The sequence below is a fragment of the Salmo trutta genome, chromosome 30 (assembly GCF_901001165.1).
Source record: "Salmo trutta chromosome 30, fSalTru1.1, whole genome shotgun sequence".
NCBI lineage: Eukaryota > Metazoa > Chordata > Actinopteri > Salmoniformes > Salmonidae > Salmo > Salmo trutta.
Genome location: NC_042986.1, coordinates 41606898 through 41623900, shown reverse-complemented (window position 1 = coordinate 41623900; position 17003 = coordinate 41606898). Strand labels below are relative to the sequence as shown.

Here is a 17003-nt window from a genome sequence, read left to right as displayed (position 1 = left end):
GACAGACGGGGGGAGAGACCCAGAGACAGACGGGGGGAGAGACCCAGAGGACAGACGGGGGGAGAGACCCAGAGACAGACGGGGGGAGAGACCCAGAGACAGACGGGGGGAGAGACCCAGAGACAGACGGGGGGGAGACCCAGAGACAGACGGGGGGAGAGACCCAGAGACAGACGGGGGGAGAGACCCAGAGACAGACGGGGGGAGAGACCCAGAGACAGACGGGGGGAGAGACCCAGAGACAGACGGGGGGAGAGACCCAGAGACACACAGGGGGAGAGACCCAGAGACACACAGGGGGAGAGACCCAGAGACACACAGAGGGAGAGACCCAGAGACAGACAGAGGGAGAGACCCAGAGACAGACAGAGGGAGAGACCCAGAAACAAACAGAGGGAGAGACGCAGGCAGACACACACAGAGAGAAAGAGAGAGAGAAAGAAAGGACAGAGAGACCCCCAGGAGGAAGCAGCAGGGTCTACAGTTGTTGACAGATGGAAATGAACAGATCCATACAAAACCCCATTAGTATGATGATCGGAGGGATCCACTCAAAATGTCTGTCCATGAAGACAGTTCTAGAGACGCCAAAACGCAAGTCTGTTACCATGAGCAACTCTGAGCCCAAGGACCACAACGCAGCCAGAGCTGTTTTGATGAAATCACCAGAAGTGTCCCTCTGCTCTGGGATAAACAGATGATCAGCAAGAGCTTGAGAAAAGCAGGACATACATTATGACAGACTGTCTGAGCAGTGGTCACCATGGAGATTAAAGGGTCAGTAAGGTCGACAATGATCGTACTTTTTGGAGAAATGTCCTCTGGTTTGATGAAATAAAAATAGAACTGTTTGGTCATAATGACCATCGTTATGTTTGGAGGATAAAGGGGGAGGCTTGCAAGCTGAAGAACACCATCCCAACCGTGAAGCACGGGGGTGGCAGCATCATGTTGTGGGGGTGCTTTGCTGCAGGAGGGACTAGAACACTTATTATGTGGATATATTGAAGCAACATCTCAAGACGTCAGTCAGGAAGTTAAAGCTTGGTCGCAAATGGGTCTTCCAAATGGACAATGACCCCAAGCATACTTCCAAAGTTGTGGCAAAATGGCTTAAGGACAACAAAGTCAAGGTATTGAAGTGGCCATCACAAAGCCCTGACCCCAATCCTTTAGAACATTTGTGGGCAGAAGTGAAAAGGTGTGTGCGAGCAAGGAGGTCAACAAACCTGACCCAGTTACACCAGCTCTGTCAGGAGGAATGGGCCAAAATTCACCCAACTTATTGTGGGAAGCTTGTGGAAGGCTACCCTAAACGTTTGACCCAAGTTAAACAATTTAAAGGCAATGCTACCAAATACTAATTGAGTGTATGTAAACTTCTGACCCACTGGGAATGTGATGAAAGAAATAAAAGCTGAAATAAATAATTCTCTCTACTATTATTCTGACATTTCACATTCTTAAAAATAAAGTGGTGATCCTAACTGACCTAAAACAGGGAATTTTTACTAAGATTAAATGTCAAGGAATTGTGAAAAACTGAGTTTGAATGTATTTGGCTAAGGTGTATGTAAAACTTCCGACTTCAATTGTAGCTACTAGCCTCTACGCTGCCACACACTCAGCAGACTGCTGGGGAAAGAGGGAGACGGGGGTATGAGGTAGAATAGAAAGACTGAGGACGAGGCTCTGTATCACTCAAGATCTCTTTTAGACCACGGACAGACTTTGCTATTCATAGCAAGAATGTTTTCAGACCATATTTCAGTGTGTGTGTGTGTGTGTGTGTGTGTGTCTCTGTGCCTGAGTGGTACACCACCAGATTATCAGAATGTGATTTGGGATGACATCGAGTCAGTCGTTCCATCGTTGAGGATAAATAACTAATTCAAGCAGGCAGTGGAGCTGGCGCTTTAAGCTCTCTCTGTTGTTTCCTTGTGTCTTGTGGGGAGGTGAGGCTCAGAAACAACAGACATCACCACCTAACTAAAAGAGGCATCTGTCACATGATCACGACTGAAAACCTGGGGAGTAGAGTGGAATTCTGAGGAACCCGTTTTCACCGAGGACAGGGCGTCATTTCTAGCCTGGTGAATCAAGACTGAACGTTACCTGAAGAGATAATGTAGCCTGGTGAATTCCAATAATTGATAGCGTTCAATCTGCATTCACCAGGCTACATTATCTCTGGAATAACATTCAGCCTGGATTCACTTGGCTACATTACCTCTGGAGTAACATTCAGTCTGGATTCACTTGGCTACATTACCTCTGGAGTAACATTCAGTCCTGATTCACCAGGCTACATTATCTCTGGAGTAACATTCAGTCCTGATTCACCAGGCTACAGTATCTCTGGAGTAAAATTCAGTCTGGATTCACATTATCTCCAGATTAACATTCAGTCTGGATTCACATTATCTCCAGATTAACATTCAGTCTGGATTCACATTATCTCCAGAGTAACGTTCAGTCTGGATTCACATTATCTCCAGAGTAACATTCAGTCTGTATTCACATTATCTCCAGAGTAACATTCAGTCTGGATTCACATTATCTCCAGATTAACATTCAGTCTGTATTCACATTATCTCCAGAGTAACATTCAGTCGGCACTAGAGGGATAATAGCTTCTCTAAATGACAGCTGCTGTTGTTGAAGCGTGCCTGCCGCCAGATTGAATGTGTATCCAATAATGACGAAGAAAACATTTTCCCAGCATACATTACCAACAGGAAACGTCTAAATTAAAACCAATAACAAAAGTCTTGTGGTGTAACTTAGTCGTTTATTTTAATTCCACAAATTTTTGAAAAAAAAAATACAAAATACTCAAATGGAGAGAGAGAACACAGGAATCACAATTTTTCATATTATTTCTACTTTTTGTTTACATTGTCGTGTCGTCATCCCCATGGTGACTACTAATATATACAATAAGCTTCAAGATACCAGTTTTATATATAAATCTTAGCCGGTCAGAATGTATAGACATTCTGCTATTTCCGCTTTGAAAGAGAAGCTAAACCATTGACAACACTAAACATCCAAGGGTTTGAAGGACAGGAAGAGAGGGATGGAGGAGGAAGGGGAGAAGAAGAGAGGGATGGAGGAGGAAGGGGACAGGAAGAGAGGGATGGAGGAGGAAGGGGAGAAGAAGAGAGGGATGGAGGAGGAAGGGGACAGGAAGAGAGGGATGGAGGAGGAAGGGGAGAGGAAGAGAGGGATGGAGGAGGAAGGGGAGAAGAAGAGAGGGATGGAGGAGGAAGGGGAGAAGAAGAGAGGGATGGAGGAGGAAGGGGACAGGAAGAGAGGGATGGAGGAGGAAGGGGAGAAGAAGAGAGGGATGGAGGAGGAAGGGGAGAAGAAGAGAGGGATGGAGGAGGAAGGGGAGAAGAAGAGAGGGATGGAGGAGGAAGGGGAGAAGAAGAGAGGGATGGAGGAGGAAGGGGAGAAGAAGAGAGGGATGGAGGAGGAAGGGGAGAAGAAGAGAGGGATGGAGGAGGAAGGGGAGAAGAAGAGAGGGATGGAGGAGGAAGGGGAGAAGAAGAGAGGGATGGAGGAGGAAGGGGAGAAGAAGAGAGGGATGGAGGAGGAAGGGGAGAAGAGAGAGGGATGGAGGAGGAAAGGGGACAGGAAGAGAGGGATGGAGGAGGAAGGGGAGAAGAAGAGAGGGATGGAGGAGGAAGGGGAGAAGAAGAGAGGGATGGAGGAGGAAGGGGACAGGAAGAGAGGGATGGAGGAGGAAGGGGAGAAGAAGAGAGGGATGGAGGAGGAAGGGGAGAAGAAGAGAGGGATGGAGGAGGAAGGGGAGAGGAAGAGAGGGATGGAGAGGAAGAGAGGGATGGAGGAGGAAGGGGACAGGAAGAGAGGGATGGAGGAGGAAGGGGAGAAGAAGAGAGGGATGGAGGAGGAAGGGGAGAGGAAGAGAGGGATGGAGAGGAAGAGAGGGATGGAGGAGGAAGGGGACAGGAAGAGAGGGATGGAGGAGGAAGGGGAGAGGAAGAGAGGACAAGAGTGATGGTGCATGGAAGACAAACGGACAGACAAACAAACAGAGGTCATGGATGGACCAGAGAGGAGTAGAAGGAACTCAAACACAGGACAGGCGGAGGTTGACAGGATATTACATCTTCACTGTCTAGTGTCTGGTCCTACCTCCCATGTAACTAGGCCCCTTAGTGTCACAGTGAATATGGCAGCACAGCACACTGCTCTGGAGGACGATCTAGTAGGAGGTTTCCAACTGTAGCAGTCAGGACCACTTGACCAGGTAGAGGGAGGAAAATACATAACCACTACCTTCGGTTACCTCAAGTAACTTTTGTACAACTCCACTCACCCACAGTCAGAACACATTTAAAAAGGCATGTTGGGGCCTCGCGTAGTTTAGATACACAAAGATAATTTAAAACATTTTAAAAGAAAACATGAAACCCGGTTAAATATCTGCCTAATCTTAAAAAAAAAAAAAAAATTAATTTTGTTGAGTCAATACTGAAGTCGAGTGTCAAAACCAATTAAAAGCGCTGAAGGATTCAATCCAGTCTTCTTTTGAGTGCTTTAGATGGTGTCTGCATCAGGGGCTTGTCAACTACAGGGCAGGACAGGACAGGACAGGAGAGGGCAGGACAGGACAGGAGAGGGCAGGACAGGAGAGGGCAGGAAAGGAGAGGGCAGGACAGGACAGGAGGGGGCAGGACAGGACAGGAGAGGGCAGGACAGGAGAGGGCAGGACAGGAGAGGGCAGGACAGGACAGGAGGGGGCAGGACAGGAAAGGAGAGGGCAGGGCAGGACAGGAGAGGGCAGGACAGGAGAGGGCAGGAAAGGAGAGGACAGGAGGGCGCTGGACAGGGCAGGAGAGGGCAGGACAGGACAGGGCTGGACAGGACACGAGAGCGCTGGACAGGACAGGAGAGGGCTGGACAGGACAGGGCAGGACAGGACAGCGCTGGACAGGACAGGGCAGGAGAGGGCAGGACAGGACAGGGCTGGACAGGACACGAGAGCGCTGGACAGGACAGGAGAGGGCTGGACAGGACAGGGCAGGACAGGGCTGGACAGGACAGGGCAGGAGAGGGCAGGGCAGGACAGTATGCTGATCCATAGACGACTCAGTGACTCCTCTTCAAGTGTGTCAAATCATTACCTCAACAACACAGTGAGTTCAGGCATTCTGTTAGCCAATAAGGTGCTTGTTAAGGGGTGTATGATGATAGGTGTCTGGGACTATACCGCTCTCTCTAAGGTTTATCAGGACCGGGACCATACCGCTCTCTCTAAGGTTTATCAGGACCGGGACCATACCGCTCTCTCTAAGGTTTATCAGGACTGGGACCATACCGCTCTCTCTAAGGTTTATCAGGACTGGGACCATACCGCTCTCTCTAAGGTTTATCAGGACTGGGACCATACCGCTCTCTCTAAGGTTTATCAGGACTGGGACCATCGTCTGGCCCCCCCCTCTCCTGTTAAAACATGGAATAATGCTTCAGAACACATATTGGAGGTTTATAAATGACTTGGTTCCGAGTCCACACCTAGTAACATAATAATAATGATATGTATATATATATATATGTATGTATATATATATAGATATACTATTTACAGACTCAAAAACACCATGCTGCAGCTTTTCGTAAAAACGATGAAACCTCCAACAATGTATTAAAATAAGATAGCACTTTGTTCTGAATCTTTCCGTGGCTATAATGTCTGGAACGTTTCGTCTTCGTCTTCGTCGTCGACTAGCACAGTGACAAAGTGTCTTGCATTTCTACCACCTACAAAACAAGTTGAGGAAGCTTTACAGTAGTTTTCATGCAGTCTCGAGGTCGTTGTCACTACTTAAAGGCTATACTTACACCAAACAAAGTCTTTCTCAATGTTTTTTGGGGAAAAATAAACCCCCCCCCCCCCCCCCCAACGGACAGGGAAAGAAAACAGACGATAGAACGATCCTCCTTCTTCAGCTTCTTGTTGTTTTTGTAAGGAGAATTGTGTTTTGGAGAAGCGGAGGTTGGGTTCCTTTGATTGACTGACTGTTCTGTAACTACTTCCTGTGTCCTAGGCAACTTCCTGCGTGTCTCTGCGTCCCCATTGGTCAGTTACAGTTGCTTGTCGCTTTCCTTCTTCAGGCGGCTAAAACACAGAACACACAACAACAACAACAACAACAACAACAACAAAAAACACGTTAACGTCGCCACTCTTTTTTTAACTTGTCTTAAGTTTAGAAATAAAACAAAAAAAATGCCCCTGCCAAGGTTTATATGCACACTGATATTCTCACAGGCGCTATTGTATTACAAGTCGATCACAAAGCTGGAGAACCTGGAACAAAGCGGCTACAAGAGTGCATTTAAACATTTCATCACTGCAGTATAATTACTAAGAAACATGTCTATAATTTGCCCAATGCAATCTTTAAAATGTTAGTAGAGACTTGCTCCACAACCCATATAAAACAGTGACTACATTCAGTCTATATATATATATATATATATATATATAGAGACCCTATGGGGTCACATTCTCTGAAAGTGCAAAGTGCGGAGTTAGTTCTTAAGGTAAAACATCACTTGCCATCAGGTTTTTCTGTAAAAGGAGTCCATTTCTGGAACTCGAGATCACTTGAAACGTCTGCATGATCTTACAGAAATCACACAAATGAAAATCTTTTTAAATTAGCAACAAGAATTTATAAAAACAGATGAACCATTTTGTTATGTTTAATATTTGTTTTGTAATTTAATGAAATTATTCTTATTTTTTAATCCCATCTAAGGACCGATGCTGTCTAGGTCGGTCGAGGCCACCTCTGTCAGTGTGTTTGTAATGAGTGTGTGTGTGTATGGTTAAGCGTTTTCAAATGTGTCTGTGTATTTCAGTAGGCGTGTATTTCAGTACGTGTGTATTTCAGTAGGCGTGTCGTTCAGTAGGCGTGTATTTCAGTAGGCGTGTATTTCAGTAGGCGTGTATTTCAGTAGGCGTGTATTTCAGTAGGCGTGTATTTCAGTAGGCGTGTATTTCAGTAGGCGTGTATTTCAGTAGGCGTGTATTTCAGTAGGCGTGTCGTTCAGTAGGAAGTGTATTTCAGTAGGCGTGTATTTCAGTAGGCGTGTCAGTAGGCGTGTATTTCAGTAGGCGTGTATTTCAGTAGGCGTGTATTTCAGTAGGCGTGTATTTCAGTAGGACGTGTATTTCAGTAGGCGTGTATTTCAGTAGGCGTGTATTTCAGTAGGCGTGTATTTCAGTAGGCGTGTATTTCAGTAGGCGTGTATTTCAGTAGGACGTGTATTTCAGTAGGCGTGTATTTCAGTAGGCGTGTATTTCAGTAGGCGTGTATTTCAGTAGGCGTGTATTTCAGTAGGCGTGTATTTTCAGTAGGCGTGTATTTCAGTAGGCGTGTATTTCAGTAGACGTGTATTCAGTAGGCGTGTATTTCAGTAGGCGTGTCGTTCAGTAGGCGTGTTAGTAGGCGTGTATTTCAGTAGGCGTGTCAGTAGGCGTGTATTTCAGTAGGCGTGTCAGTAGGCGTGTATTTCAGTAGGCGTGTCAGTAGGCCTGTATTTCAGTAGGCGTGTATGTCAGTAGGCGTGTATGTCAGTAGGCGTGTCAGTAGGCGTGTCAGTAGGCGTGTATTTCAGTAGGCGTGTATTTCAGTAGGCGTGTATGTCAGTAGGCGTGTCAGTATGCGTGTATTTCAGTAGGCCTGTATTTCAGTAGGCGTGTCGTTCAGTAGACGTGTCGTTCAGTAGGCGTGTATTTCGGTAGGCGTGTATTTCGGTAGGCGTGTATTTCGGTAGACGTGTCGTTCAGTAGGCGTGTCGTTCAGTAGGCGTGTATGTCAGTAGGCGTGTATTTCAGTAGGCGTGTCAGTAGGCGTGTATTTCAGTAGGCGTGTCGTTCAGTAGGCGTGTATTTCAGTAGGCGTGTCGTTCAGTAGGACGTGTATTTCAGTAGACGTGTATTTCAGTAGGCGTGTATTTCAGTAGGCGTGTATTTCAGTAGGCGTGTATTTCAGTAGGCCTGTATTTCAGTAGGCGTGTCGTTCAGTAGGCGTGTCGTTCAGTAGGCGTGTCAGTAGGCGTGTATTTCAGTAGGCGTGTCAGTAGGTGTGTATTTCAGTAGGCGTGTCAGTAGGCCTGTATTTCAGTAGGCGTGTATTTCAGTAGGCGTGTATGTCAGTAGGCGTGTCAGTAGGCGTGTATTTCAGTAGGCGTGTATTTCAGTAGGCCTGTATTTCAGTAGGCGTGTCGTTCAGTAGGCGTGTATTTCGGTAGGCGTGTCGTTCGGTAGGCGTGTCGTTCAGTAGGCGTGTATTTCAGTAGGCGTGTCAGTAGGCGTGTATTTCAGTAGGCGTGTCGTTCAGTAGGCGTGTATTTCAGTAGGCGTGTATTTCAGTAGGCGTGTATTTCAGTAGGCGTGTCAGTAGGCGTGTCGTTCAGTAGGACGTGTATTTCAGTAGGCGTGTCGTTCAGTAGGACGTGTATTTCAATCCGCATTGTCGTTCAGTAGGCGTGTCAGTAGGCGTGTATTTCAGTAGGCGTGTATTTCAGTAGGCGTGTATTTCAGTAGGCGTGTATTTCAGTAGGCCTGTATTTCAGTAGGCGTGTATTTCAGTAGGCGTGTATGTCAGTAGGCGTGTCAGTAGGCGTGTATTTCAGTAGGTGTGTATTCCAGTAGACGTGTCGTTCAGTAGGCGTGTCGTTCAGTAGGCGTGTATGTCAGTAGGCGTGTATTTCAGTATGCGTGTCAGTAGGCGTGTATTTCAGTAGGCGTGTATTCCAGTAGGCGTGTCGTTCAGTAGGACGTGTATTTCAGTAGGCGTGTCAGTAGGCGTGTATTTCAGTAGGCGTGTATTTCAGTAGGCGTGTCGTTCAGTAGGGCGTGTATTTCAGTAGGCGTGTATTTCAGTAGGCGTGTATTTCAGTAGGGCGTGTATTTCAGTAGGCGTGTATTTCAGTAGGCGTGTATTTCAGTAGGCGTGTATTTCAGTAGGCGTGTATTTCAGTAGGCGTGTATTTCAGTAGGCGTGTATTTCAGTAGGCGTGTATTTCAGTAGGCGTGTATTTCAGTAGGCGTGTATTTCAGTAGGCGTGTATTTCAGTAGGCGTGTCGTTCAGTAGGCGTGTCAGTAGGCGTGTATTTCAGTAGGCGTGTCAGTAGGTGTGTATTTCAGTAGGCGTGTCAGTAGGCGTGTATTTCAGTAGGCGTGTCAGTAGGCCTGTATTTCAGTAGGCGTGTATTTCAGTAGGCGTGTATTTCAGTAGGCGTGTATTTCAGTAGGCGTGTATTTCAGTAGGCGTGTATTTCAGTAGGCGTGTCGTTCAGTAGGCGTGTCAGTAGGCGTGTATTTCAGTAGGCGTGTCAGTAGGTGTGTATTTCAGTAGGCGTGTCAGTAGGCGTGTATTTCAGTAGGCGTGTCAGTAGGCCTGTATTTCAGTAGGCGTGTATTTCAGTAGGCGTGTATTTCAGTAGGCGTGTATGTCAGTAGGCGTGTATTTCAGTAGGCCTGTATTTCAGTAGGCCTGTATTTCAGTAGGAGTGGCGTTCAGTAGGCGTGTCGTTCGGTAGCGTGTATTTCGGTAGACGTGTCGTTCGGTAGGCGTGTCGTTCAGTAGGCGTGTATTTCAGTAGGCGTGTCAGTAGGCGTGTCGTTCAGTAGGACGTGTATTTCAGTAGGCGTGTCAGTAGGCGTGTCGTTCAGTAGGCGTGTATTTCAGTAGGACGTGTATTTCAGTAGGACGTGTATTTCAGTAGGCGTGTCAGTAGGCGTGTCGTTCAGTAGGACGTGTATTTCAGTACGCATTGTCGTTCAGTAGGCGTGTCAGTAGGCGTGTATTTCAGTAGGCGTGTATTTCAGTAGGCGTGTATTTCAGTAGGCGTGTATTCCAGTAGACGTGTCGTTCAGTAGGCGTGTCGTTCAGTAGGTGTGTATGTCAGTAGGTGTGTATGTCAGTAGGCGTGTATTTCAGTAGGCGTGTATGTCAGTAGGCGTGTATTTCAGTAGGCGTGTCAGTAGGCGTGTATTTCAGTAGGCGTGTATTCCAGTAGGCGTGTATTTCAGTAGGCGTGTCAGTAGGCGTGTATTTCAGTAGGCGTGTATTTCAGTAGGCGTGTATTTCAGTAGGCGTGTATTTCAGTAGGTGTGTATTTCAGTAGGCGTGTCAGTAGGCGTGTATTTCAGTAGGCGTGTCAGTAGGCGTGTATTTCAGTAGGCGTGTATTTCAGTAGGTGTGTATTTCAGTAGGCGTGTATTTCAGTAGGCGTGTACTTCAGTAGGCGTGTATTTCAGTAGGCGTGTATTTCAGTAGGCGTGTATTTCAGTAGGCGTGTACTTCAGTAGGCGTGTATTTCAGTAGGCGTGTACTTCAGTAGGCGTGTATTTCAGTAGGCGTGTATTTCAGTAGGCGTGTACTTCAGTAGGCGTGTATTTCAGTAGGCGTGTATTCCAGTAGGCGTGTATTTCAGTAGGTGTGTATTTCAGTAGGCGTGTATTTCAGTAGGTGTGTACTTCAGTAGGCCTGTATTTCAGTAGGCGTCTCTCCGTGTGTCTCTGACCTGTAATAATCCTCTTGTCCAGGAAGTGGACCACCGTGCATGTGGTGATGTCCATGCAGCCACTGCTGTTCCATAGCTAGCCGCTGCAGCTCTGCAGACTGTGCATGCATGGCCTGGAGCTGGTGGGCTGCGGACATCTGGGGAGGAAGGTCCCGGGGGTACGGAGTACCTGGAGAGAGGAACGCAACAGGATCAGGACCAGGCTTGACTACGTACGAATAGAGATCCCACTGTGGTAAATAAATCCCTCGTCACACTATCGCATTGACCCAAAAACCAAACTGCTCTGGCTCGGATATTTTCTTTTGACATTGTCCTGTTCCAGCGACTATGATTTGTGTGACCGGCTCAGTACAACTCGGCTCGGCTCAGTACAGCTCGGCTCAGTACGGCTCAGCTCAGTACGGCTCAGCTCAGTACGGCTCAGCTCAGCTCAGCTCGGCTCAGTACAGCTCGGCTCGGCCCAGTACGGCTCGGCTCAGTACGGCTCAGTACGGCTCGACTCGGCCCAGTACGGCTCGGCTCAGTACGGCTCGGCTCAGCTCAGTACGGCTCGGCTCAGCTCAGTACGGCTCGACTCGGCCCAGTACGGCTCAGCTCAGTACGGCTCGACTCGGCCCAGTACGGCTCGACTCGGCCCAGTACGGCTCGACTCGGCCCAGTACGGCTCGGCTCAGTACGGCTCAGTACGGCTCGACTCGGCCCAGTACGGCTCGGCTCAGTACGGCTCGGCTCAGCTCAGTACGGCTCAGCTCAGTACGGCTCGACTCGGCCCAGTACGGCTCAGCTCAGTACGGCTCGACTCGGCTCAGTACAGCTCGGCTCGGCCCAGTACGGCTCGGCTCAGTACGGCTCAGTACGGCTCGACTCGGCCCAGTACGGCTCGGCTCAGTACGGCTCGGCTCAGCTCAGTACGGCTCGGCTCAGCTCAGTACGGCTCGACTCGGCCCAGTACGGCTCAGCTCAGTACGGCTCGACTCGGCCCAGTACGGCTCGACTCGGCCCAGTACGGCTCGACTCGGCCCAGTACGGCTCGGCTCAGTACGGCTCAGTACGGCTCGACTCGGCCCAGTACGGCTCAGCTCAGTACGGCTCGGCTCAGCTCAGTACGGCTCGACTCGGCCCAGTACGGCTCAGCTCAGTACGGCTCGACTCGGCCCAGTACGGCTCGACTCGGCCCAGTACGGCTCGACTCGGCCCAGTACGGCTCAGCTCAGCTCAGTACAGCTCGGCTCAGTACGGCTCGGCTCAGCTCGGCTCAGTACAGCTCTGCTCAGCTCAGTACGGCTCGGCTCAGCTCAGTACAGCTCGACTCGGCCCAGTACGGCTCGGCTCAGTACGGCTCAGCTCAGTACGGCTCAGCTCAGCTCAGTTCAGTACAGCTCGGCTCAGTACAGCTCAGCTCGGCATGTTGTTGGTTGAGGTTCTTACCGAAGACGGGGTGTCGCAGCATCTCATGTTCGTGTGGATTCTGTCCCAGGAGGGAATTGGGGATTGCGCCGTGCGGGTAGGGGAAGCGGGCAAGGTGAGGGCCTCCTGCCAGGGGGTCTACGAGGGGGTGCCCCCCCGAACCTGGAGGGCACACAAGACATTCACCCCCGCCTGCACACAGTCAGAACACCACCTGGTCAGTGAACACTTATACATACAGCTCATCACAATACATCAGAATGATCAATTACTCTAACGTCGTCATAAACAGGTAGATCAGTTAAGAACGGATTGTTATTGATCACTGCATGCTACAGCCGTTTGATGGGGTTAGAAGAATTGTACCATCAAGGCTGCTAATATAGTAATTGACTAGCTACAGTTAACAAGTTACTTTCAAGACTATTGCAGTATTTAGAATATTGTTTTATGGGAATAGTGTGACCTTGGTGCAGGGAGTCCTGCTGGTGAAGGTGCAGGTGTGAGTGGATGTGGGAGTGCTGGTGGTGATGAGGTGTGATGTTGAACATCTGAAGCCTGGCGATAGGGTCGTTGGCCACCGCCGCCATCCTCTCGGCGTGCAGCCTCTCCGCCGCCAGCCGCTCCGGATAGCTCATGTCTGGTCTGAGCTGGGGTCCCGCGGCCAACGCCAAACGCTCTCTCTCCAGGGGGTTGAGACCTGGGTGGAAGGAAGCGAAGGGGTGTGGCCCCGCCATGGATGGTAAGGAGATGGCGCCGTGTCGGGCGAAGTGCTCCATGGGGTTAGCCGAAGGGTGCATGCCTTCTAGCTCTGGGGGCTTGTGTTCGAACCCAGGCTTCATCCTCTCCCTCAGCTCCCTCTCCCTCATCTCTCTCTCCCTCATCTCCCGCTCTCGCAGCTCGCGCTCCCGCATACCCGGGTCGGCGTTGTAGAGGCCGGGCATGTGATAGGCCATCAGGGGGTCGTTGGGGTTGAGGGAGACGAAGAAAGGGTGGTTCCTATTGGTCGGGGACATGACGTGGGGGCGGGCGTACTCGCTGAGGGTGCGCAGGGCGGGCGTGTCGGGCCCGATGTAAGGGGGCACCGCGGCGATGGAGGTAGGGGGGCCGTCAAAGGGAGGACGCATGTGGGCGGAGCCACCCATCTGGGGATCACCCATACGGCCATCGTGACACGAACTGGAGGCTTTCTGGAACAGAGAGAGAGAGAGAGAGAGATATGTGCAAGAGGTTACACACACTGGGAGGTTATAACAAGTCGTAAGAAAGGTATAGGATGTAAGGTGGTTGTAACAGGTTATAATAGGTTGTAAACGTTATCAGGTTATAACTCCTTACAACCTATTATAACCTCATAACGTTTACCTTTTATAACCACATTATAACCTTTAAGAAGGGTGTAACATAAGGAACTTATAATAGGCTGTAAAAGGTTAAACATTATAAGGAGGTTATAATAGGTTGTAACAGGTTATAAGGAGGTTATAATAGGTTGTAACAGGTTATAAGGTGGTAATAAAAGGTTAAACGGTTTAAGGTGGTTGTAACAGGTTATAAGGAGGTTATAATAGGTTTAAGGTGGTTGTAACAGGTTATAATAGGTTTAAGGTGGTTGTAATAGGTTATAATAGGTTTAACGTGGTTGTAATAGGTTATAAGGAGGTTATAATAGGTTTAAGGTGGTTGTAATAGGTTATAAGGAGGTTATAATAGGTTTAAGGTGGTTGTAACAGGTTATAAGGAGCTAATGTGGTAATAAAAGGTTAAATGTTATAAGGTGGTTGTAACAGGTTATAAGGTGGTAATAAAAGGTTAAATGTTATAAGGAGGTTATAATAGGTTGTAACAGGTTATAAGGTGGTAATAAAAGGTTAAACGGTTTAAGGTGGTTGTAACAGGTTATAAGGTGGTAATAAAAGGTTAAATGTTATAAGGAGGTTATAATAGGTTGTAACAGGTTATAAGGTGGTAATAAAAGGTTAAATGTTATAAGGAGGTTATAATAGGTTGTAACAGGTTATAAGGTGGTAATAAAAGGTTAAACGGTTTAAGGTGGTTGTAACAGGTTATAAGGTGGTAATAAAAGGTTAAATGTTATAAGGAGGTTATAATAGGTTGTAACAGGTTATAAGGTGGTAATAAAAGGTTAAACGGTTTAAGGTGGTTGTAACAGGTTATAAGGTGGTAATAAAAGGTTAAATGTTATAAGGAGGTTATAATAGGTTGTAACAGGTTATAAGGTGGTAATAAAAGGTTAAACGGTTTAAGGTGGTTGTAACAGGTTATAAGGTGGTAATAAAAGGTTAAATGTTATAAGGAGGTTATAATAGGTTGTAAGTGAGCAGTTGGACACAAACACTCATAAAGGATGTTTTAGAACAGAATGTAAAGTTAAAGGGAAATTTCAACTCCAGCACCACGGCAACAACAACAGTTGTGAAAATGGGGCGTTTCTATGTCATTGGAAAAACGTATCTTCCCATCTTTTTTTACTACAAAACATAGCAACTCTTCATTTTCACATATGTTGATGTTGGGATGGTGCTGAGATGGAGACAAACTACACCAAACACTCACCGCAGCTCTCTCCTGTTCCTTCTCTCTCTCTCGTTCCCTCTCTCGTTCCCTCTCCCTCTCCTTCTCCTCCCGGGCTTTCTGCTCGGCCTCTCTCTTGACCCGTTCCAGTGCTTCTTCCCTCTTCTTGGCCAGTTTAGAAGCAGCCAGAGGAGTAAAGTAGAAGTCTGTTCTAGCACACGTGTTGTACCCACGGTCCAGGTGCTTGTAGAATCTATTGACAAATAATGGAAAACATGGAAATACACATTAATATTTAGTAAGGATGTACAAATTGGCTGACAATACTTCATGGGTATACACAATGCATTCGGAAAGTATTCAGACTGACTTTTTCCACATTTTGTTACGTTACAGCCATTTTGTTACATTACAGCCTGAGCTCTAAAATTGCTGTAATTGTTTTCTTATTCTACACACAATACCCCATAACGACAAAGCGAAAACGGGTTAAGAAATTCTGCAAATGTATTAAAAATAAAAAAACTGAAATATAACATTTACATAAGTATTCAGACCCTTTACTCAGTACTTTGTTGAAGCACCTTTGGCAGCGATTACAGTCTCGAGTCTTCTTGGGTTTGATGCTACAAGCTTGGCACACCTGTATTTGGGGAGTTTCTCCCATTCTTCTCTGCAGATCCTCTCAAGGTCTGTCAGATGGGATGGGGAGTGTCGCTGCACAGCTATTTTCAGGTCTCTCCAGAGATGTTCGATCGGGTTCAAGTCCGGGCTCTGGCAGGGCCACTCAAGGACATTGTCTTGGCTATGTGCTTAGGGTCGTTGTCCTGTGGGAAGGTGAACCTTCGCCCCAGTCTGAGGTCCTGAACGCTGTGAAGCAGGTTTTCATCAAGGATCTCTCTGTACTTTGCTCTGTTCATCTTTCCCTTGATCCTGACTAGTCTCCCAGTTCCTGCAACTAAAAAACATCTCATGGTTTGAGAGTCCTTTAGGTGCCTTTTGGCAAACTCCAAGCAGGCTGTCATGTGCCTTTTACTGAGGAGTGGCTTCCGTCTGGCCACTCTACCATAAAGGCCTGATTGGTGGAGTGCTTCAGAGATGGTTGTCCTTCTGGAAGGTTCTCCCATCTCCACAGATGAACTCTGGAGCTCTGTCAGAGTGACCATCCGGTTCATGGTCACCTACCTGACCAAGGCCCTTCTCCCCCGATTGCTCAGTTTGGCCAGGCAACCAGCTCTAGGAAGAGTCTTGGTGGTTCCAAACTTCTTCCATTTATGAATGATGGAGGCCTCTGTGTCCTTGGGGACCTTCAATGCTGCAGAAATGTTTTGTTACCCTTCCCCAGATCTGTGCCTCGACACAATCCTGTCTCGGAGCTCTACGGACAATTCCCTTGACCTCATGGCTTGGTTTTTGCTCTGACATGCACTGTCAACTGTGGGACCTTTATATAGACAGATGTGTGCCTTTCAACATCATGTCCAATCAATTGAATTTACAACAGGTGGACTCCAATCAAGTTGTAGAAAATGATTAACCGTAGCAAAATGTCTATTTTATTTTTAATACATTTCCCCCCAAAATTCTAAATACCCTGTTTTTGCTTTGTCATTATTGTGTGTAGATTGATGAGCGGAAAATATTATTTTATCAATTTTAGAATAAGGCTATAACATAACACGTGGATAAAGTCAGGGGGTATGAATACTTTCCAAATGCAGTGTATAGTAAGGATGTACACAGTTTAGCCAACAATACTTCATGGAAATAAACACAAAATCAGGGGTGTCAAACATCCGGCACGTGGGCCTCCCTCCGGACCTCAGTGAAGACCAAATGTGGCCCTTGGCAAGATGAGTTTGACACCCCTGCACACCTTGCCAACATCACAGTTCTCATATGACTTGTACTCATGAATCATTAATATTCTTCTTGAAAAACCTTTCTTCAAATTGGTAAATCATGATTGAAAAAACAACAACATTAGCATAGAAAATATGATAAATAAATCTAATAGCAAGCCATGAAGAGAATCATTCTTAGAATCATATGCATCTTTAGACCACATTGGATGTTATTGGAACAAAATAAACTCAGCAAATAAAGAAACGTCCATTTCTCAGGACCCTGTGTTTCAAAGATAATTCATAAAAATCCAAATAACTTCACAGATCTTCATTGTAAAGGCTTAAACACTGTTTCCCATGCTTGTTCAAAAACGCACAAAAAGCTTATTTCTCTCTAATTACGTTTCTCTGTTACTGAGCATTTCTCCTTTGCCAAGATAATCCATCCACCTGACAGATGTGGCATATCAAGAAGCTGATTAAAACAGCATGATCATTACACAGGTGCACTTTGTGCTGGGGACAATAAAAGGCCACTCCAGAATGTGCAGTTTTACCCCACAACACAATGCCACAGAAGTCTCAAGTTGAGGGAGCGTACAATTGGCATGTTGACTGCAGGAATGTCCAACAGAGCT

At 47.2% G+C, this 17003-nt stretch overlaps 1 protein-coding gene and 2 long non-coding RNA genes across 13 annotated transcripts in view; 1 reads left to right on the top strand and 2 right to left on the bottom strand.

Annotated features, from left to right (window-relative positions):
- Window positions 1-5369: 5369 nt before the first annotated feature.
- LOC115168705 (arginine-glutamic acid dipeptide repeats protein) overlaps window positions 5370-17003 on the bottom strand; it is a 361211-nt gene continuing 349577 nt past the window's right edge. For 9 of the 11 annotated variants that reach the window (XM_029724206.1, XM_029724208.1, XM_029724209.1 and 6 more), the window contains 5 exons: window positions 14561-14771; window positions 12450-13173; window positions 12005-12175; window positions 10574-10742; window positions 5370-6148 (listed from right to left, as the gene is read on the bottom strand). In XM_029724206.1, the coding sequence (XP_029580066.1) occupies window positions 6115-6148; window positions 10574-10742; window positions 12005-12175; window positions 12450-13173; window positions 14561-14771 (1309 nt within the window). In that variant the 3' untranslated portion in view covers window positions 5370-6114. Of the gene's footprint in view, window positions 6149-6592; window positions 6659-10573; window positions 10743-12004; window positions 12176-12449; window positions 13174-14560; window positions 14772-17003 lie in introns of all 11 variants that reach the window. The other 2 variants (XM_029724210.1, XM_029724211.1) reach the window with 2 other exon arrangements.
- LOC115168706 (uncharacterized) lies at window positions 7625-10051 on the bottom strand. Its single transcript, XR_003870722.1, has 2 exons — window positions 9759-10051; window positions 7625-8605 (listed from the first exon to the last, which is right to left on the bottom strand). It is a non-coding gene; the product is annotated as an uncharacterized LOC115168706 (long non-coding RNA).
- On the top strand, window positions 9108-9493 carry LOC115168707 (uncharacterized). Its single transcript, XR_003870723.1, has 3 exons — window positions 9108-9178; window positions 9251-9386; window positions 9459-9493. It is a non-coding gene; the product is annotated as an uncharacterized LOC115168707 (long non-coding RNA).